Consider the following 23,641-nt stretch of genomic DNA (forward strand, 5'->3'; position numbering starts at 1 on the left):
CAACTGCCTTGCTACAGTGACATTCGCCCCTCTTTCACCGATATTGTTGGTAATTGCCCTCTCACCACAACAACCTCTGCACTTGTGCAGGAGCACAGGGTGGGGCAAATGCTCTGCTATATCCACATACCACATACCACATACCACACATGTAAGTACTTTTTACATTCTGCAAGCCACCGGCACAAAACAGTGAAGTGGGCTAGGCTCAGCCTGCACTCAATGCGAGCACCTTGCTGACTGACCCTCTCACAAGCCCCTAGTCCTATCCTTTTGCTCATTTGTCCGGAAAGAAAATGAATGAACACAAATGGTAATGAGAAGTCTTAAAGTAATCACTGCAATGAAAAAGGCACAGGTCTAGGGCAGCAGTGTCGCATAGTGGTAAGTAGCAGGACTCGTAACTAAGTTACTAACAAGTAAGCAAGATACTTAACCCAGAATTCCCTCAGTAAATATCTAGCTGTATAAATGGGTACCGTGTAAAAAAATTGTAACCTGTTATACAATGTGTAATATAATATAATATATAATGTCTGCCCTAAGAAATAAAAGGTGGTGAGCTTAATATGTTGCTGTCTGTCCCCAGGTCTCTGGCGTGGTGTACCACAGTAATGTCATGAGAGTGCAGAGCCTCCTCTTTGTCCCAAAATGGGTGTCAAAGAGCTGTTCCTGTTTCCTGGAGCCTCTGTTTGTGGGAACAGAGCCTACCCATGAGTCTGCTGTGGGTATGGGTGCCACTCTAGACATTCAAAGACAACAGAGAATGGACCTGCTGGACCAGCAGATTCTTCTGTCCCAGTTCGCACAGATGAGGAGAAACCGCCAGCAGCAGGTATTGCCTTAGCTACACTGCTTCTGTACCACCCACAGCTAAATGCTGTTGACAGCGAGAAGTTTCCATGTTCGATCTACACATAGTGCACTGTCTCCGTGGCTTTGACTTATGACCAATTTTGACTTGGCTTATGTTAGTAGTTGACACACCAACAATCACAATAAATGAAATATTCTGCACTAGCCTAAATTCATTATTCATAAGTCCAGGATATTCCTTAACAAGAAATGCTGTATTGTGTTACGATGTTATGATGTAATATCATGCAGTTGTCCTAATAGAGACAAGTGCGTGTCAACACAAGGAGGAATGTAAGAAAGAATTAATTGAAAAGTGAAAATGTCAACAAAGAGGAGGTGGTTTGGTGGAAGCAGTAGAGAGTGAAAAGGAAAACCAACAAGTAACCGCTGCTGAAACAAAGTCAAAATGACTGTCAAGTCCTGTTTTATGACTTTAAAGTCCACACTGAGGCACACATTCATACACTGGTTCAGCGAATATGAAAGACACCCTTTGGAGTTAACCAACTAACTATAAGTAATACATCTCACCATAGAAGCTGCTGCATGTCATTTTGATTGGACTACTTTCTTCATCAGTCACTGTAAGGCTGTGGTGGAGGGCCTACATTGTTTGCCTTTAGCAGTTTCATGTACTGGCGTCTGGAAGTACATACTACACTATGAATGCCACACCGCACCCTAAAGAGTTCACTCTTCGTAAAGCCAACGTGTGTTGTATGTAAGGGACCGTTTTACACTTAAACTTTATCTGTCTTTGAAAGGTCTGTTGGCTCTTTCACTTCTCTTTTTTTGTGTTATGATGCAATCTAGCATTTACAGATAGTGAACTTTAATCTGGGGAATTTATAATGCTGAGGACTGATTTCACACCACGCCATCACTTAACGAAGAATGTACTTACACTTACACCTGAAGTTCACATGTACTGTAGAGAGGATGTAAGGGAAGAGGGATGAGCAAATTAATAAGCAAAACAAAATAATTAGCACAAAACGAATCTAGCATATGCATTAGTGCAACATTATTAAAACAATCATCTAGCTTATAATATATAAACAATGACAAGTCAAGGTTTAAGGTTTGCAGTAAATTAAGCAGCAGACTCCAGTAAAATAATGCATTTTAATCTGATACTCTCTTTGGGTATCTTGTGTACATCCAGGTGAATACGCCATGGGGAAATTAGCATTGGAAAAATGACAGTAAATAGATATATTTTTAGATTCTCATCTTCAGAAAGGACACAACCTGTGCAACATATTTTTGAGCAGGTTTGGATCAGAGATAACCCTCACTGCAAGGCAGTGATGTTTGGTGTGTAATATCAATTCAAAATTTATGCCACACATACATAGCCCAGGCCCTGATTTGCAGCTAAATGCACAGTCACAAATCATGTGCACAGAAAAGGAAAGGGGAAAACCATGAGAAAAATAAAAATAAATCTCGCTTATAAACAAAAAATGCATTTAGGACAACAAAGAACTACATTAATGCAAAATGGATACCATATTTAAACTCATTATGGAATCTCAGCACTCCAGTCTGTTTAGGGGAAAACCACAGATGGTAGTAAACATAAACTGTGATGTTTTGCTCACAATATGCGGCTTATCAGGTGCATACACATAAATACCAAAATAACTAGTTTGCGGTATAGTCATGCATTTTTGTTAAACGGCTTACTTGAAAAGTTGGAATAAAGTCAAAGCAAAGTTTTGTTATGTTCTCATTCACAATGAAAAAATGTATCAATTAGTCATTAGAATTATGATTGCAATTGACTGTCTGATGATGTGGTACAGCACCAGCACAAAGGGGAATCATTACTACCTTTTTGAATAATTTGTTGCATTACAGCATGTTGGAATATATTTCTGTTAATATTAAAGATTTTTTTACTGAAAATAACCCCAAATGCCTTGTAAAATACCCAGAATAATAGTTTCCCACCTACTCATATCACTGCACCCCTGCTGGTAACCTGTTGAATCAACTAGTCTGCAATATTTTGTGCATCATCAGTGATTTACTTAGAAGATGTAGAGACAGAGTAATTACACAGAACATTAATGTTAATGCTCGTGTCAGACTAATAGTGTCAACGCGTAGTACCATTAACCTGAGTCCCTAAATTTTGTGACTTGGCCATGACCGGCATATTAGTAACTTCATTTGTCTAAAAGAACACATTCAGACTGGCACTTTCCTTTTACCAGATGCGCTTTTTGTGTGAAGGCTAATTTATGGTTTCTGAATGGAAATTACTGTCTTTCCATGCCCTTTCCATTGGTCTACAACATGTGCGCTTACTCACATTTTCATATTATGTCATTGTATTATGCTTTATTGCCTTCTCCAGCAAATGCCACAAAAACCCACAGCATGGTCATGTGAGACCTCCCTCACTCAAATCAGGGGATTTCAGTCGCGCAGTTGTTGCTCCACACATGGGTGTTTTTTGCGTCAAGCCCTAAGCAGCAGACAGGGGAAGAGAGGGAGATTTCCTGCTGACCTGGCCTTGTGCTTCTGACTCACACAGACACACTCCCAATCACTCGATCTGCTAAGAGACAACGCAGGAGCGTCTGAACACGCGGGTAGACACACTCTCATGAACAGCACAGTTTACTTTAAATGAGTGTGGGCTGTAGTCACTAAACAGTTTTGCTCTTGTCAATTTCTGTTGAAAAAGTAAAAGACCCTGTTTTCGTTATCGATCAGTTTCTTTCCTCTGCAAATATTCAAAGCATTACGCCAGAGTAAATAAAAGAAAGTAGAAGAGAGAGAAACAGGATAGTAACAAATAGAACTGATCAGTGATAACTTTAATAATCATAATAATAAGGATAATAAACAATACAGGGTTCATTTGAGGGCATCTTTCCTTTGATGATACATCTGTTATCAAGTATTATTAACAACACACAAAGGATTGACATATGGAAGTTATACTCAAATTTGGTCTCTCTGTGTGTGAAGCGCAGATACCACCTATTTGAACATAACCTCGGAACTGCGCAGCGTACCTCAGGACCAGGAGGGTGGTGTGTACATTTTGGCCAACCCAACAATGTGCATACGGTGTACTGTTCATAGATGAAGTGAGAGAAATTGACGGAGGAATTTATTTAATTGTTACCCTTTGGCGGCTAAAAGGGTCATAGCCTCTGCATATTTCATTTCAGTTATTCTTTTATTAATTCTTAAAAAATGTAATGAGGAAAAATCAAATATTAGTAATGTTGAGAGAAGCGCTTATCCTTGTGGTGGTGGTATTTTTATTTTAAAAATTTTAAAATGTATTTTTAATTACTTGCTATGCCAACACCTAAGTAAGAATCACTGGCACAAGCGATGAGTGTTGTCTGTCACAGCCATTCATTTCCCCTACAGCCTTAAACCTGATTTTCCCTCATTATAACATATGAGGCCTTGTGATTACTACAAAAAGTGCTTCATTTATAATAACACAGACTACATGCTGAATCAGGGTCTGATTCAGACTAAATGCGAATATGTAACCTTGCTTAAGTGCTTGCCAGAAGAGCTGCGGGTCTCTGTTACCATTAATAAATTCAGACATGGGCAGCATCAGTTCCCATGTGGGAGAGGCTGTCTTTGTCAAAATGAGGCTGTCTCTCAAATTCATTCATTTCTAAGATACTTACTTTCTGACTTGATACTCAGTTTCCTCTGTGCGATGTTTATGCACACAAAAGAGAAGTTGTGTCAGTTGTGTAACAACAACATGGTTTGCGATTAGATATGGGCTACTTTTAGTGAAAATGTTTCTATTTGATAATTATTTAATTTTTTTATATTTGAATTCATCTCATTTGATAATTCCACACAATTATCGGTGAAATGTTGAATGTTTATGTAACATAAAGCGAATTTCTCTCTTGAGGTCTAATGTAGGCACACACATTCATTAATTAGTGTTCAATAATTAACCCATATTGTGTGATCAAAGAATTTGACTATCCATCATTTGTCATTTACAGCAGCCATTCCCCAAAAATGTAAAAGCTATATAAATCCACACTGCATTCCCAATTATGCTGAAAACGACCTGTGGTCTCAGCCCAGACTACTTTTGTCCTCCAGTATATATTATGCTCATTTTTGGTTATTAGCATACAGCTTTTAGTTGTATAGGTATGATGGCGGCAGTGTAGCATGGTGGTCAGGAGCAGGCCTTGTAACCAAAAGGTTGCTGGTTCAATTTCCTGCTGGGGCACTGCCGTTGTACAGGACAGGCAAAGCCACAGGACAGTTGCCTCAGTAAATATCCAGCTGTATAAATGGATAACATAAGAACTGTAACCTACGTAAGTCGCTCTGGATAAGAGCATCTGCTAAATGACAATATTGTAATGTAATGTCTCAGCCCAGGCCAGGTAGTTGCTGACAGTTTCATAAATTGTCATATTGTCTATTTGTTCTGCTGTGTTATGTACTGTATCTACCCAATGACTGGTATGATAGAAAACTGTCTTCTTGTATTTACTGTTTGGCTGTATAATGCTATTTGGCCTTGTATTTCTGAATCTGTGCAGTTTTTCCTCCTTGATTCTATTGGTCTGTTTAAATGTTAACATTGACTGTGCTGTCACAATCTGCCTGTTAGATTAGATTTTACCTATTCAAAGTATTTCTCTGTCACTCATGTTACATTATGCCAGTCACTATCCAATTAACTGCCTTTACACAGAATGTATTTGTGACATTGTGCCTCTTGTGTGTCCTGTGATTTGCACATTCATATGTGCAGTCCGATGTCAATTTAAGCTGCATCTCTACAAAAAAGGCTATTCATAGCATTGATGTCAATATGATGCCATATCAATGTCATTTCAGACAAATGACTCCATCCAAAGTGCAACGACTGTCTGTATGAGTGTATTTACACTCTGTGTGAGGCAATATGTGCCTGGTGTTTCCTAAGTTCTTTCATGCAGCTTGGCTTGGTGCCTTTTTATTCAACACTGGGTTAGAGAGGGGCAGGTGATCTATTGTATTGTGTCCTCCTGCCTCACTATTGACATAATATATAGGACGAAATTAACTTGTTAATTCTGTGTAAAGGGGCCGTTGCCTGTGTTTCCTTGTTGTAGATGGATTGATGAAACATAAGTGTTTAAGGCTGTTGTGAAGACTAGGGGCTTGGGATTTTTGAGGAAGTTACAGAACAAAAGAGGACATCCTTCAATAGTGTCCTTTTTCTACCAGCAGCTGGCGAAATCCTCCACACATGTTTGTCAAAACTATTGCTTCTTTCAGGTCATTAAAGGAAGAATAGTCACAGCTTCCGTATCAGAATATCAGCCCAGAATGTGTCCCGTCAGAACCTCACTCTATCATTGTAACTAAGACATATTTTGTGTATTTATATTTAAATCGTTTTCTAGCCCTGTATCCCCCCACATAGCAGATTATTTTTGGCCTGTACCTCACTGGACATTTCCTTGCATTTTACGTAGGTTTTTTTTTTTTTTTTTTTTGTTTTTTTTTTTTAAACGTCTGGTATTTTTCTACTTGTCATTCATTGTCATTCAGCCTTTCTCAGTGAGACATGCGTATTAAACTGCCCCCTTGCTTTTCAAGGTTGGCCTGATCAACTGGAACCGATTCTTCCCCTCCCTCCGTCACAGAGGGCAGAATCACAATCCTGCCCAGCCTCAGCAACCCGCGCAACCCGCACATCCAAACCCCACCGACAACACCCCTGTTTCAGAGGAGCAGGTGAGCTACCCACCAGGCCTGCACATGTGTACTTGCACAGGGGGGTGTAAAACGTGTAAAAAAGGTTGTGTGTGTGTGTGTGTGTGTGTGTGTGTGTGTTTGTGTGTGTGCGTGTCTGTTTGTGTTTGTGTGTGTGTGTGTGTGTGTGTGTGTGTGTGTGTGTGTGTGTGTGTGTGTGCACGTGCGTGCGTGCGTGCATGTGTATGTGTGTGTGTCTGCACCTGCTTTTGTTTTCAGTCTGACTGGCAGAAGGAAGAAGAAGCTTCTATTTGAACAGCAAGCTTTGATTGCAACACCTTTTGCAGGAAACATTTCTGTGAGGTTTAGGTGTCTTCACTGTCTGAGGAGGGCTTGTGTGACTGATTTCCCACCTGCGCAGTTGGTACACTTTAAACCACGATGTCTCTGATCACTAATGCCTGGCCATGTTTCTTGCTTGTGTTTGTTTTGTTTTTATGCGATTTTGGAACTTTTGATTTGATAAGTGTTATGGATTAACATTGCACTGCTATCATTTAATGCTTATTTTGTTGTGTATTTAAAAATGTTTAAAATTTGATCATAATAGTGGAAAATTTGAGGTGTTTTGCAGTGAGGTCAGAAAACTCTTATCTGTACATGTGTTATATTACTTTTATAGCTTTGGAAAGTATTCAGCCCCGTTCAGTTTTTGCACACTTTGTTGTGTTATAGACTTTCAGTTATAGATATTTCAGTTATTGATTTTTAATAATTTTTAAAAAAATTCTAAAAAATGTTTTTGCTTTGTCATTATTGGACATTGTGTGTAGATTGACAGCCAAAAGAATACAATTAATCCATTTTAGATTAAGTCTGTAAAACAACAAAGTGCAAAGAGTGAAGGTGCCTGATTACTTTCTGAAGTCACTGTCGGTTTTGACATAGCAGAGAATATATGGACAGCCTACCTGTTTGTTTTCTGTGACAATGTCTTCTCCAGGACACAGAATGTGTGTTTCAGTCTATACTTATTACTGTTAGGATCTGTGAGCGTTCAGTCTAAGACACAACAACTGTGAAGATGCATCAGGAAATTGTTTCATTTTATAATTTGTATACATGCCTTTGGACATAAATAGTTGCACAAAATATGCCAGAAATGCAAGAAATAGCTGATATAAATTTACAGTGTTGTAGTTGTTTGACATTTTAACACTGGGCCAGTAACAACAGAGATATTTTCTCTTTCTCAGGTTAAATTATTCATGAAATGCTAGCTTGTCAAGGGTTTGGGTATTCATCATTTCATCAGCCGGGCCACACTGTCAAGGTTCCATTGTATGAAAAAGTTTGAAACTATGATGATGTGTAAAAGGGAAAGATAGAAAATGAAGCTACAAAAGCAAAGTTCCTTCTGTAGAAAATCCGAAAATGAATATGTTCCCTTGACTGAGAACTGAAGTCTGGACCACTAAGATGTGGTTGTGGTGTTTTGTGACTTGTCTGTGACACTTTTATTTTGAAGAAGAAGAAAAACACTAAAACGGCCACAAACACCAGTCTGCCCAACAAAGTGATATTCTGGGTTGTCTGTGAAACATGTCGTCTCAGATGTTTCAAACCTGAAGTAAACATGAGACTGTGCAACACTAGATGCATTGTTGGTCCTTCTGTTTTTCAGGGGAACAGTTTCCTGAGTTAATGTTTTTTCATAGAAAGGGGAAGAGGTGAATACTATGTCAGTGAAATTCCCAACTGTATTAAGCTGTGTTGTGCATTTTATGACAGGAGAAATTACTTCAAAATACTGGGTATTGTATATCAGCTGTTGTCACATAAGCAGAAAGGAACATACATTTGCTTGAATTTCATTATGAAGCAGATTTAGAGGTCAAGAGGTGGGTGCTGCTCCCTGCTGGTAGTAGATGTGGCTAGCCGTTTGTAGCATTTACTCTATTAAATTTGCTGGAGTCTACCGTTTTGTATGTTTCATGTAATACTTCCGTCTCACCAGCTAATATGGAACAGTAAACATGTCCTTTGTTATGTGGCATTGTCATTAGATGAACCCAGTAATTAGAGGATCACAATTGTGATGGCAACATTTTAGTACCATGTCACCAGAATGTCATAAGTTTAAATCCCCAGGGATGCTGTACCCTTGAGCATGGTACTTAACTATCCAGCCATATATATATGATGTGTAAAATGTAAGAAGTTGCCCTTGATAAAGATGCCTGTGAGTCAGCAATGTAATTTAATGGATATTTAGCATGTGTTTTTCTTCACTCTCCCACAGGTAGCTATGCTAATGGAGATGGGCTTCTCCAGACTTGATGCCCTGGAGGCCTTGCGAGCATCCAACAATGATCTCAACATGGCCACCAACTTTCTGCTTCAGCACTGAGGGAGGGGGGAGGGAGGAACGGGACGCCAGGGTGCGTAGTGAGGTAGCACCCAAACACACAGTCCCACCTCTCCAACCGGCCTGTTCTCTGAACAGCATGGACGTTGGCACTGTGGATTACTTACTTGTGAATACGATGTTAACCTCTGAAAGGATTAACTAGTTGCACTGTGAGTGCAACGGTCTGGCTACTGATGGCAGTCATAGGCAAACACTTCAATGGTTACTTTAGCTAAATGGGTGCAAATGCCTTGATTGTCCAAGATACTGGTGGTTATTCGTGTTTAATGAGCTCTGATTGGCTGGCACCTACCTGTCAGTCACCTAAATGCTGCTGGTTAATATCGTTTTGGCAGTTCCAGGGTGCTTCCTTAACTGGTTGCTGTAATGACGGGAGAGGCTATGAGTTGCTGAAATCTCAGGGCTTGAATCACCTTTGCCTAACATGTTTAAACAACCCAATCTCCATACACACACAAACATGGAAAAATTAAACATGTAGCCTGTGTTTGCCACGGACTGTGAGATTTTTGCTGATGTATGATTTTGGAGGATATCTTAAGCAAGGAGTTGATATGAAGTGAATTGAAATAAGTTACTACAAAGGAAAAAAACTTTTAAGGAATTGAATATTTGTTGCTACTGTAATTGTTTTGCTTGGAGAAAATAAAAATGGTACAAAGTTCCATATAATTATGACAACATCTAGTTCTTATTAAACCTTCTGCTTTAATTACATGTGCAGCTTATCTTTTGTTTGAGTTATTTTTATATTGCTCCTAATAATATCAAAGGTATATGAACTTTAATTTAATTGCAGGTCTGTTGCTGGAGATAACTGTTGTCTTATAATAAGTATGTATATAAATTAATATATACTTATTGTAAGTTATAAATACACGTCATGTTAACAGTAAGTCAAAATGAAAGGGAAGACTATAGTTGTGCAATGTGTGTATATATGGTATCTTAATGTACAGTGTATGTGCTGTGTATGTACATTAATGCTGCTCTACAGTGAGGGGGCTATCTTCTGTGTAACTGAATGGCTTAATGTCAATGTTGAATAAAAAGATCATATCCTATAGGTTTTTACATATGTCATGTTTTAATAGCAAGTTTTGATTTAATTGCTTCATTTGATATTGAACTTTCATGCTTTTGGTGCATTCATACTGCTTCACAATTACTTGATGTTGTCAGTGTTGGTACATGCATGCTTTTTTCGGTATATGTTTGTCTGCGTGTGCGTGCCTGTCTGTGTGTTATGATAGACTTGTCCAAATGTGATGTCACTGCAGTAATTTTTTTGTTTCTTATACAAAATCATGAAAATTATTAAATGATTTGAAATGTAAAATGAAAAGTCATGAAAAGGTAATGTTTGTTTAACTTAAGAACTGAGGTTGATGGACAAAGCTTATTGGGAAAATGAATCTAGTGCACTCATGTAAGTTTCTAAAGATAAAAACACATTGCTCTGATAGGTCTAATACTTCTTGAAAGTTCTGCACTGAACGATTAAAACATCTCCCTTTGTCCAGCTAGTTTACCAAGTGTGCAAGTATAACATCAACATAACGTCATCACACATGCAATTATAAACCCTAACAGAAAGAATTTGAATTAGGGTAAAATGTATAGTTTGTTGAAGAATTGTTTGTTCAGGTAAAGTAAGTCAGTATAAAATCTGTGCAGTTTCCATCCAAAGTTATAACTATACATAGTAGTTGCGTGCATTTCTGTCATTTTCTGCAGTCTCTCCCATGCATCAGTTAAACTTTGTTGAGTTACCCCTGTGTTCTGAAAGAGCAGCTGTTCTGCTTTCGTGTGTCTCTTTCCAGCCATGAGAAATGATGCAATTCGCAGAGCCTTTGGCTTCGTCTTTTGTTGTGAGGCGTTTTGCAGCAGAATGTCAGGCACCTCAATAAAGCCTTTCTCTCATCTACAGCAGCGTTAGAGCAGAAGTGGAGCAGGGGGCTGACATGACCTCAGATAGTGAGGAGATGAAGGTATTAAAGGGGATTGCTCATAGCAACTTCCATAGTAAACCATATTATCCTTTACAATTTCATTTGCATTTACAATAAAACAGGTAGGTTATGAACAGTCGTGTACGTAGTTATTTTTTATTGTCCTAATGGTAGAGGCATTCCGTAACAGGCTAGCAGCTCCGTTACATTTCCTCCCCCTTCTGCAGCCAGAGAAAGTGGCCTGTGGAGCAAGCCATCAGGGCCCGCTCCAGATGATGAGGGACCCTGGACACCACAGCAGCTCAACAGTCCTCTGGCATGCGTGACAGAAAGTCTGCCACCTGGTTGGAGGACCCTGTCCTGTAGCGAACAGTAAAGTTAAAAGGCTGGATGGACAGATACCACCTAGTGATGTGTGCATTAGAGTCTGGCATCCGATGTAGCCATTGTAAGGCCCGATGGTCTGTCTCCAGCACAGTGTCATCCAAGGAGGTAGTAGCGGAGAGAGTCCAGTGCCCACTTTATTGCGAGACACTCTTTCTCCACTGTAGAGTACCTGGTCTCCCTGGGGAACATCTTCGTGCTCAGGAAAGCCACAGGTTTGCACTCTCCCTCTTCACCCTGCAATAACACAGCACCCACAACTGAGGCATCTGCCTGCAGAATGAAGGGCTTGTTAAAGTCCTAGCTCTGCAGCACTGTGTCAGCACACAGAGCTTCCTTCAGGTCCTGGAAGGCCTGGTCACAGTCCTCATCCAGGCCACTCTGCTAGGGGCGCTGTTCCTGGTGAGGTCTGCTCTAGCAGAAAAGTTAGGAATGAACTTCCTGTACCCGCCCACCAAACCCGGAAACGCTCTTGCCTTCTTCTTGTTGGTTGGAGGACTGCAGGACCGCATCACCTCCTCCTTCTCCAGTTGTGGATGGATGACTCCATTTCCTATGACAAACCCCAGGTACTGGACCTCCCTCTTAGCCAAGGCACACTTCTGGGGTTTGATGGTGAGCCCTGTGGACTAGATGCGTTGCAGTACTTGACGCAAGTGGTGCAGATGGTCTTCCCATGTCTCACTGAAGATCATCACATCGTCCAGGTATGCCGCTGAAAAGTCTCTGGTGTCCTGAAGCAACTTATCCATAAGTCCCTGGAAGGTAGCCGGTGCCCCCTGGAGGCCAAAGGGAATTACGGTAAAATGGAATAAACCCATGGGTGTTCGAAAAGCAGTGAGTTCCTTTGTTTCCTCAGTCAGTGGCACCTGCCAGGAGCCCTTACTCAGGTCCAGGGTGGAAATAAATTTGGCCTTTCCTAGCCTTTCAACCAAGTCGTCAATGCGGGCAACAGACATTCTTATCCAGAGCAGCTTACGAAAGTGCATACGAGAAGGTTAGGCTGTGGGCAGAATGACATAACACATGATGTTCTGTTAAATTCCACTCATTACATAAGGTGAAGTTCTGGTAAATGCCATAGTGGGTGTTAGTTTGAGGATGTAGAAAATGTGGTTGAGGGAAAGCATGCATGTTTATCCTTGAGTGTTATTTGAAACAAGATGCCATTTGAACAGGTGAGTTTTCACTCTGTGGCAGAAGATGCTCAGTGATTCAGCAGTTCTGACTGTTTTGGGGAGCTCATTCCACCACTCAGGCGCCAGAGTAGAGAATTTAGAGGTGTGACAGACCCGTCACAGAGGGATGGCAGGGAGGCCAGAGGTTACAGAGCGGAGTGGACTTACAGGAGTGTATGGATTGATAAAGGATTGGAGGTAAAAGGGCGCAGTTCCTCTTGCTGCCCCATAGGCAATTACATTAGTTCTTGACTGAGTTGGACCAACCACAATATATTGTTGACAGTATGGTTTTGTACCTGCATAGAGTACACACCCTTTGCATTTTTATTGCCAATACAGCAATCCTTGTCCAGCTGTGGTTTTCCCATCTGTCCACAGTTTTCCATTCTTGAACCATTTTGGTCAATCATCGTGGCTGAGTGTTATGTATTTATACATTTATGTGTACTCCTACAGTGTGCAAGACAACATTTAAAATGATCAATCACACCCATCAGTGAAAAAAAATGTAGTTCTTCAGTGGATGGAGGGGTAAACAAATCCCCTATTAAGCCTGGATTGGACTGACCAGCAATATGCAAATGTTACATATAATGTGCAGTTAAATTTTTATCAACCATGTTTTTGAGAGTCCATTGAGAGTTCAAATATTCTGTGCAGAACTTTTACTTAGTCGTTGGCTAAGTAAAGGCTAACATTAATAGCTAATGTTAGTTAGCTAACAAGACAGACCTGTCGGTCAAAATGAACATGTAAGGCTGCTTAATTGTAAGTAATATTCTTTGTAAATTTATTTGCAGGACATCCATTTCTCTATGCCCGCAATTACAACAGCCGAAAACAAGAAAAATGGTGACTGGAAACAGCAGTTCATCGAAAATCAGCTCTGTGGCCATGTAGCTGGTTCACAGTTGCTCAAAGTATTAAAGCTCGCAAAAGCTGATGTACAGTTGCGTGTGCTTTTGTGTCCTGGGCTTAACAATTAAAACAGCAGACATGAGAAGTAATGGCTCCTGCTTTTTATACCATGCAGTGGTTTTTGCTTCTGCTTTTATGCGAATAACCTGTCTATTCAGTGGGCAATATTGATTTTTTCTGTATAGTTTTCACCAAGGACTGCAGCCACTTCCTGTGTTGGGTGACTGTTGAAGGTTGTCTTGTCTGCCATTTCAGTGGAGGGTGGTGGAGCCACAGAGCTAAGCAAGACAGAAAAGTGACCCTATGATTAGGAAAGCGATATACAGAGGTAAACAACACTTATTTATCTTATTTATTATGTATGTTAGTTGAACATGTGGTTTTCTGTTGTGTGATTTGAATATGTATTGTGCATTATTTTTTTGTGTGTTCAGTGAAGGAACTGGCAGTGTAGTTAGGTTTTGATGATGCAGCCGTGGTCACACTAACCACATATTTCCCATTGAACGATAGTATCGCCAATTGCTGGGGCTTTCAGGAACATAAATGTTGTAACAGAGTTGTTTGGAGAACTCTGCATTTGGCAATGTGACATTATATTTGGCAGGTGTCCATCAAATGATCTGGTCTATGTATTCATGTGTCTTCAGCAGAAGGGGCCGGGCCTCAGCTACACTAGATGGCCATAAGTGTGTGGACACCTGACCATCACACCTATATGAGCTTATTGGACATCCCATTCCAAAACAATGGGCATTAATATGGAGTTTTGTGCCCATTCAGCCAAAAGAGTATTTGTGAGGTCAGGCACTGATGTTTGATGAGAAGGCCTGGCTTGCAATCGGCGTTCTAATTCATTCCAAAGGTGTTCGATGGGGTTGAGGTCAGGGCTCTGTGCAGGCCACTGGAGTTCCTCCACACCAAACTCATCAAACCATGTCTTTATGGACATTGCTTTGTGCACAGGGGCACAGTCATGCTGGAACAGGAAAGGGCCTTCCCCAAACTATTGCCACAAAGTTGGAAGCACACAATTGTCTAAAATGTCTTTGTATGCTGTAGCATTAATGTTACCCTTCAGTGGAACTAAGGGGCCTAGCCCAAACCCTGAAAAACAGCCCCAGACTATTATCTCTCCTCCACCAAACTTTACAGTAGGCACTGTGCATTCCAGTAGGTAGCACTCTCCTGGCATCCGCCAAACCCAGATTCATCCATCAGATAGTGAAGCGTGATTCATCACTCCAGAGAATGCATTGCCACTGTTCCAGAGTCCAGTGCCGGCGTGCTTTGCACCACTCCAGCCATCGCTTGGCATTGCGCATAGTGACGTTGAGCTTGTATGCAGCTGCTCGGCCATGGAAACCCATTTCATGAAGCTCCCGGCACACAGTGCTTGTGCTGATGTTGCAGCCAGAGACAGTTTGGAACTCTGCAGTGAGTGATTCAACAGAGGATAGGCGGTTTTTATGTGCTACCTGCTTCAGCACTCAGTGGCCCCGCGTGGTCTACCGCTTCGTGGCTGAGCTGTTGTTGCTCCTAGCCCCTTCCACATGACAATAATAGCACTTACAGTTGACCGGGGCAGATCTAGCAGGGCAGAAATTTCATGAACTGACTTGTGGCAAAGATGGCATCCTATGACAGTGCCACGTTTAAAGTCACTGAGCTCTCCAGTACAGTTTGTCTATGGAGAGTGCATGGCTATGTGCTTGATTTTATGCACCTGTTAATAATCAGTGTGGCTGAAACACCTGAACTCAATAATTAGGAGAGGTGTCCACATACTTTTGGCCATATAGTGTACATTGACTATGTATGTCTTTTTCATACGGCAGTAACAGAAATGATATTACCGCATAATGCCAGAAGATGGCAGCAACACAATTTGGTTGCTTTTTTCCATAATTTGATGTTTTTAAAATGAAATTGAATTGACTGAATATTCTTTAAAGCCTATTTGAATAATACATAATACAAGAGAACTGTGGGATCCACATTATTTATGTATGCTTTTAACACTGTTAGTTATGGTTATGTAGCTCCAGAACTTTACTGTGAATCAGTGTATTTATTGAAATACAAGCAAGGTTCAAGCAGAGCACTGCAAAACAGTTTCCTTCTACAGCATATCAGCAATATTTGACTGCTTTGTCAAGAAAGTCAGTGCCACACGTACAAGACCCCACGAACTTCATGATTATTACAAATGAAAATGGAACATTCACTTAAACACTGTGTGATTGTTGCTTATTTTATTCATTCATTTATTCATATTATTTAATTCAATTAAAATAGAACATTTTAACAAACATTATGTAAAACATATATTAACATTAAATAGATCTAAACAGTTTATCAGTCTATTACACAAGAAGTGTAGCAACATTAGATAGCAAGGTGTCTACAATCACAACGGTAAGGTGTAAACGGTTATATTGTTTTATCTTAATTATCGTCAGTGTTGTTTATATTATTGGGTCTCTTATTGGAAAATTGAATCAATATGTTGAAAACCATGACTATTTCTGGAAAACAAGAATACATTTTTGCCCACGCTACTGCTTGATAATGCACCATGAGTTAAATAATACACATAACCACCATATTTACATACAAAAAACCCTTAGTAGATTTCCAGAGTATTTCAGCAGCCTTTTCTGAAATCTGGTAGGTTGGAAAGAGTTCATTGGAAGGGAAATACATATGGTCCATTTCCTTGGAAATAGCTTGTAGTAAGTAAAGGTTAGTGAAAAGTACAGAAAGCATTATGGTCTGTTTGGGTTTCTAAGCCCCTTTATTGATTTCTCTGTGCCAGTGTCTAGAGGACAAGAACAGCACTGCACTCTATCTCATTAGAATGGATAGCAGTAATTTCGACAAAATGATACATTCACTATCTAATGGGGGTATTATGAGGAACAGTTGATGAGAAACATTTAAAATGCTACTGGGCAACGGTGTTGACAGTGGGCAGAAGTGTGATATAATGCTAAAGAGCAGGCCTTATAATCCAAAGGTTACCAGTACAAATCCCTGGTGGGGCAATGCTCTTGTACCCTTGGGCAAGGATACAACTATCTGCTAAGAAAATGTAAGGTAATACAGTCCATTATAATTTCTGTTTTTAAAGTCTCAAGTGCTGTCATCAATTGTGTCATCAGTTAATCATGTGTCCAGTTATTTACATTAATATGATGGCTGGCCATCACAGACAAGTAGTCTACCATTCTGAAGTAATCCTATGCTGTTTGGTTTTAACCCTGTCTTCACATAGTTGGCAATATCTGAGGAAGCTACCTTACCAGGAGGAATGGAGTTTAGAACATAGGTAAGTGGATGTAGAATTAGATTAAAATCACTGCATTAAGTATTACTGCATTTCCATACCAGCAGCCTGCTAACCAGTAGCTATCTTATGAATAGATTTCAATGAATTATCTAGTATATCATACACATGTACATAATTGTTTATATCAGTTCTAAAGTAAAGAATGTCGTGCAACAAGGCATGCAAGGTGATTGCAATCCTCCAATACATCAGTATGCCAGTACAACTTTTTTTTTCATACATATCCTATGGTGTACAGCTGCAAAGTGGAGGACAGGTACCTCTCAGATCATGTCATCTGAGCTCAAAGGTGTTCTGTGTGTCATTCCCTGTGGAATAACACCAATTTGTTCTGGTCATTTTCAAACCTGAATTGTAGGGACCAGTAGTTAAAAGAATTATGCCTGAGAAGCCCATACAGCTCTAACATCACAAACAAACATGGTGCCCTATCAGATTTCACCACCTCTGGAAGGAATTTCAGAGATTCTGCTGAGTTTTCGTCAAAACCAAAACAGGGCCATGCACACCACAGAAAACTTGCAGTACTCTCAAATTACCAAACAACTATTATGACAACCAAAAGGAAGATATATATGTATAGAGATTATCTGAATAATTAATTATGATAGTGTCTCAGTGTAGATTTTGTGTTAAAATCCTCTCAGCCTGCTTACTGATTAACATCATACACCAATCACTGTTTGCTTGCTGGTAAACATCCAGATACTACAGCTTTGAATACAATAGGAAAGTACATTTAACCCCTTGCAACACTCAGGCATTGCAGTATATTGGGGAAAAATAAACTTATAACAAGAAAATATCATTCATTTTCTAGACAATGTTATTATATAGATACCAATATGTCCTGTTGTTATCACTCCTATGCAGTCAGCTCTAACATACAATGTCCTCATTAGGTAGCTTGGTCTGTACAGATTATACATTAGACTGTCTGAGCATTGAAAGGTTGTAGTAGATAATGGACAAATGAAGTATCAAAATGAACTGATTAGTTGTTGTATTGGTGTATTCTGTTGCACACAAGTCTACTAGATTCATGCAGTTACATATTACAGTGATTGTAATGATGGTTGTTGGAAATTGTTGGATAGGATTGTTCAGGTATACCACTACAGCCATGCTTTTAGCCTTACAATGCTACATGAATGCTACAGAAAGTGCCTTCACATGTAGATAAGGTTTACAGACAGACATGCAGCTAGTTTATCCTGTATGTTCTCTTCTGCTGGAAGTCACTTATAACAAGAATGTATCAGATTAATTTTTTAAACCTTGAAAACATTTACATGATTTCTTATTTTCACAAAGCTTTTGAGAAAAATTGTTATGTTTTGAAAAATTGGACCCACAGAGAAAAATTTTGAGAATATGAAAGAATATGTATTTGTATCCAAATAATCTTAAAATGAAAAAAATATAAGCTTATACTGTTTTTTATGTGAATTTTATGTGAATTGTGACTTTTTTCCCCAAAATACATTTTATCTTCAACGACATATAGCTGCTCTTGAGGTGGAAACATGGATTTTCTGTGAGCCTCTACACCACAGATCATTTAAAACCGATAATCAGATCAAGCTTAAAAGAGCTGAAGACTTTGGACGAAGTAGAAAGTCTCCACCGTTGTGGTATGGGCCACCCTTGGTCTGCACAGCCACTTTGATCCTCTGTGGTGGCAGTGGTGGATGTCTTCTGTCTGAATCAAATACAGAGAGGTTACTGTTCCTGTGACAGGAACTACGGGAGGCCCCTGCTGTGTGGGTCATCCCTGACCTTAACCATGGTGAGAAATGCTATCAGCAGGGCCAGTTTAGGCCAGTTTCTCTTGACCTCTCGGAAATAACCAAGATGAAGTAATGTCCTTTACTGTTGGAATTTACCCATTGCAGTGTCTGTTACAATGTTATGGAATCCTTATATCTATACAAAATACTTCAAATTTTAGGTGCAGGAGAGGTTTTGTTAAAGTGAGTGTGAGCAAAACACTATTCAAGCCCAACCACATGTTAACTTGTGCACCCTGACTAGACAAGGGAAGTGAAGTATACTACATACATCAGTCATTAGATCACAGGATCCAAAACACATCCTGATACTGCACGTAAAATAAACAGCAAATAATACAAGTAGCAGGTGTTAGGGGGTGGGAATTGAGGTGGAACTGAGATGCAGTCTGAAGAGGTGGGTCTTCAGTCTGCTTCAGAAGATAAATGATTCTGTTGTCCTGACCCCCGTGGGGATTCTATTCCACCACTGTGGGACCAGTACAGACAGTGATTGTGTCTGAGAGTCGGGGTGGGAGAGTTAGTTGCCCCATTGTTGCAGATCATAGTGATCTTGGCGGAACATACAGTTTGAAGACAGATTGTAGGTACAAGGGGGCTGTCCCTTTCATTGGCCTGTATGCCAGCACCAAGGTTTTGAACTTGATGCGCGAGATAACAGGAAGCCAATGAAGTGAAGTGAGGAGGGGTCTAACTTGACTACCTTTAGGGAGATTGTAGACAAGTATGTATGTATTGTAGACAAGAATGCAGCTACATTCTGGATAAGTTGTAGCATTTTGATGGCACAGGCAGGAAGACAAGCAGAGAGGGAGTTAAGGTAGCGCAACTTGTCAGGCATTATTAGTATAGCACTGAGGAGCATTTTTAGATTCTCAAATAGAGGGAAGGCAATCCACAACAGGGGACATTTTCGGTGTAGTTCAAAGAAGGAAATTACTTACAGCGTGACATATGAAAAAGAAATAGAATGTAAATAACATATTTGTGTGGCATGTGAGAATATACAGTATAACTTGTTTTTGTGGGGGCAGGGTTGAAAATGTAAACTTAACTTGGAAAAACCCAAAAGCTGGTATTACCAGATAATTTGTGTGGTGTGCCACAGTATACAGAGATGTGTTTGTCAGTGCATTAAACTGTGGTGGTCACTGGAGATCAGGTCAAAAGATAGCATATATTATGCCAATGACAGGAAATTGTATTACTGAAAAAAACAAGACAAATGTCACTAAGAAAAGCAGAACAAAGCATTGTGAAATTACTAATGTGACTGGAAATGTAGGAGTAATTGTTGGTAGGGTCATCCCGGGACTTTATTACTAAAGATTGTATCAGCCAGGCCAGGCACTTGAAAATGACAAGTACGGCATGAACTGTACTGGCAAACAATCATTCAATGTTCAAAGTAGGATTTATTTATTAACTTAGAAAACACCCTTACCCTGGTGTGACTTACACCTTAAATTTGATATAATATCCATTTATACAGCAGGTTACTTACTGAAGCATTCAGATTAAGTACTCTCAGGTGTCCTACCTGAGAATGGGAACCTTTTGGTTACTACAGTAGCCGAGTTCCTCCTGTAATAACAGTGTATATCTTTGTGTAGTACATCAGGACAAAAGAATTTCCAAAGATCACAATAAGAATGGCATCAAAATACATTATACTTATGTCATAATACAATGTACAGCAGTCTTCATCATTCCAAACCACCGACATATGTATATGTTTAAGAAATGACTTCCAGTCTCAGCCATTGTTTGTTGTTGTGGAATTTCAGTGTAAATAATGTGAGGCTCTTCAAATTCATTCTGTATGTCCCCATGAAACTGGCATAAAGATCTGTATTCTACGGAGAAAGGAAGGTTGTGAGACTGGGTGACTGTTTACCAACTAGCTTTGATTCACACCAGCACACAAGAAATGTACTACAGGTATGCACTAAAAAGGGATAAAAACATAATTTTGCAAATGCAGCTGCAGAGATGTTATCTTTCTACAATGTATAAAGAACGTTAAAACCACAGAGGCTTCATTGCTGCACGCATAGATCTGAAATTCGTTCATTTCTTAACATTTAAGATTCAGATGAAGACAGTTTTTTTTTAACTCGATGAGGGGGTGAATCAGTGGAGTATGGTGCATATGTGTCGCTTTTTTTGCAAGTCTCTGTGAGCATCTAAAACATTATATACCTTGCACAATCACATTTAGCAGAGTAATAACACAGGTAGGACCCAGTCAAGATGTCTATCAGTTGTATTCAGATGTGGTCAGGTTGTAGGCTGCGTTTTCCAGGTTTGAACAGTCTCTCGTTGTAACTGCTGACAGGGTGCACAGTGTACGCACAAGAAACTGATACGGTTGTGAAGTTTTAAATGCATGATATGATTCTCATGAAACTTTGTGAAGCAAGAGCAACCAGCAGCCCTGTTTAAACCAGTTTTTATTCCTCAGAGTGAGAAACTGAAGTGGGGTGGGGCATTGACTGGACATCATCATATTGAAATGATTGTGCTTGTCACCTAATTCTGGCAAAGACTGACCTTTAAGCAATGTGGTTATGTTGCTGCCTGTGGCATGAGAGATCACGGTTTCATTACCAGCAGGTTCATTCTGATTCAGGCTTTCCAAATGCCTGACATGGGTGTTGGTAGTATTATATTATCCCCTGGTACCTGTCACAGGAAAAGATGCGACAGGCATGATACTACCAGCACAGATGACATCACTAGGCCCCGTACAAAAACTAAATATGTTGTATTATACTGGGAAATATGTTGTTCAACCCAAGAGTATGTTGTAAATACGTTTAATTTTTTTATGCGAAGCAGAAATACACTGCAATATACCAAGATGGCAATAATTTACATATTTTCAATATATTGATTGTGCTAAAAATATATTCTCTAAAACACATTCTCAATATATTTTTTGAATGGGAATAGACTTTGGCAACGGTCTGTGTCATTCTCATTAAGGGGTTTGTACCTTTAAATGAATGTGCAGACAGTGGCTACCAAGCTCTTTCCTAATAATGTAGCCTTTAATAAAGTTTCCTGATGCAGCAGTTACAGTTGTTACTTTGTTACCTTGTCTAGACCAACAGCCCCTGGCCATATATTAGCGTGGTGACGTTTGCATGTAACATGTGTGATCTCTTCCAAGCAATAACCAGGACATATAAAAGAACAAAAAATTCAGTCACGGTTTCTGACTGTATAACACCATCACACTTATGCCTGAGAAACACACATCACGTGCTTCACAAAGTCTCAAAAAAGTGAAATTTACCACAAAGTGTTTGGGCGTACGGGTGATATTTGTGAGGGAAGTGGGACAGGAAATTGAGGGAGAAGAGACAGACTGATTCTAACCAAGTACAACCCCTCCCCCAGCCTTGCACCACCTCTTCTACCCTCCCACACATCCTGCTTTCCAAAAACGCCAGACGCATGTAAAGCGGAGAATATAAATTTGTTTCATAAAACATTTCATGAAACACCTTCAGAAGTTGCTCACTTTTCAAACTTTTGTATGTTTAAGGCTCAACAACAGACAGTGAAAATGGTCAATTCTGTGAAATATTACTGAGGCTCCCTACCCAATGTGCTACCTAACCAAGATAGCTTTGGCTCCATATTTCATTATTATTATTATTATAACTAACACTTTCACAGTTGACTACCTGTGAAGGATCGACGTAATTGGCAGTTATTTTGATATTGGGATTGGTGATATGCATTCTGAAACACTATGAGTAAAAGCATGTTTTCTTTGAAAACATTACCATGGATGGGCGACTACAACATACTGCTTCTGTATTTCTCACTTTTAAAGGGTGAGGCTAAATAATGACTGGAAAATAAATGTAAGGGAACTTACAAACTGAGTCAAATGACATTCAGATGTGTGCTTTGCTGAGTGGAGACTTGTTTAGTGTGCATTTTTGATTGTTCCGAGAATGAGAGGAGACTCATTATGTTATCTTGCATGACATTTTTGAAAGCTTTACATGTACATTTTTTGGTATGCTTTGACAAACAAGTTTCCCCTGTAAAGAACTGATATTTTTCACATTTGTCACACTGAAGTGCTTTAAAGCATTCCCCCAGTTTTCCCCCCACATGAACGTGACTCACTTGGTGATAAGGAACTTGTTTCAGAAACTTTCAAATGACTCATTCTGTAATCTCCAAATGAGCATTTTCCAGTCAAAACAATTAAAGCAAGGCTTCAGCAAGTCCCAACAGTCAGAAATGAAATGAGTTCTTGTTGTCAGAGATATAACAAAAGAGTTTGTGTGTTAATGTTAATTGGAAGTTGGTCTGGAAGCTGTTGAACTGACTGTGGTGTTTGCGTCTTTTCCTTAATTTTAAATAGTGCTGTTTATTATTCACACAAACTGGTTCAATGACTCTGTGGTTAGACTGAACATATGACTGATAATTCAGTCCATTATCAACTTTTAATCAAAGTCTTTATTATATTTTAGACACACACATCTACAATGCACATTGTTTACAATGTTTTAAAATTCACTATGAAAATACCTGTACCATACATGGCATAAAACACAAAAACTGTTGTTCATACTTCCATATTTGTACATGTGAATAGCACCACACTATGAATCTATATAAAAGGATATATAGAAAAATGTTTGAAAACATTTATCTGATTTGAGGTTACAATATCAATATCTTAGACCTTAGTATATAGCATATAACCCATGTCGTAGACTCTGTATTAAGGTATATTACAGTAAATGTAAAATCTTCATGCATTTGCTTGCCTTTACTACTGTATGCGTGAAATATCCATATTCATACATCACAGAATGAAATGTTGCATTCAGGCTCTGGAAGCATGATTACACCAATATGTATAAATGATGCTCTGAAAACACAACCTCACATGACTCCATCCACGGAGACCAATACCAACCAATAAGAATCACCTGACGAATGTGGGTCAAGTGTGAGCCGCAGTCCAGCTCTCAGCCTCTGGTTAGATCTAACTGCAGCCTTGGAAAACCACACGGTTCCCCGCCTGTCTC

The 23,641-nt window shown here is 39.5% G+C and overlaps 1 protein-coding gene across 1 annotated transcript in view; it reads left to right on the top strand.

The window, feature by feature from the left end:
- Positions 1-9,669, top strand: part of ubac2 (UBA domain containing 2) — a 43,806-nt gene extending 34,137 nt beyond the window's left edge. The window contains exons 7-9 of the mRNA XM_036540442.1: positions 590-835; positions 6,472-6,609; positions 8,870-9,669. Coding sequence (XP_036396335.1) covers positions 590-835; positions 6,472-6,609; positions 8,870-8,977 — 492 coding nt within the window. The 3' untranslated portion in view covers positions 8,978-9,669. The remainder of the gene's footprint in view (positions 1-589; positions 836-6,471; positions 6,610-8,869) is intronic.
- The last annotated feature ends 13,972 nt before the right edge of the window (positions 9,670-23,641 follow it).

This window comes from Megalops cyprinoides, chromosome 11 (assembly GCF_013368585.1).
Source record: "Megalops cyprinoides isolate fMegCyp1 chromosome 11, fMegCyp1.pri, whole genome shotgun sequence".
Lineage (NCBI taxonomy): Eukaryota > Metazoa > Chordata > Actinopteri > Elopiformes > Megalopidae > Megalops > Megalops cyprinoides.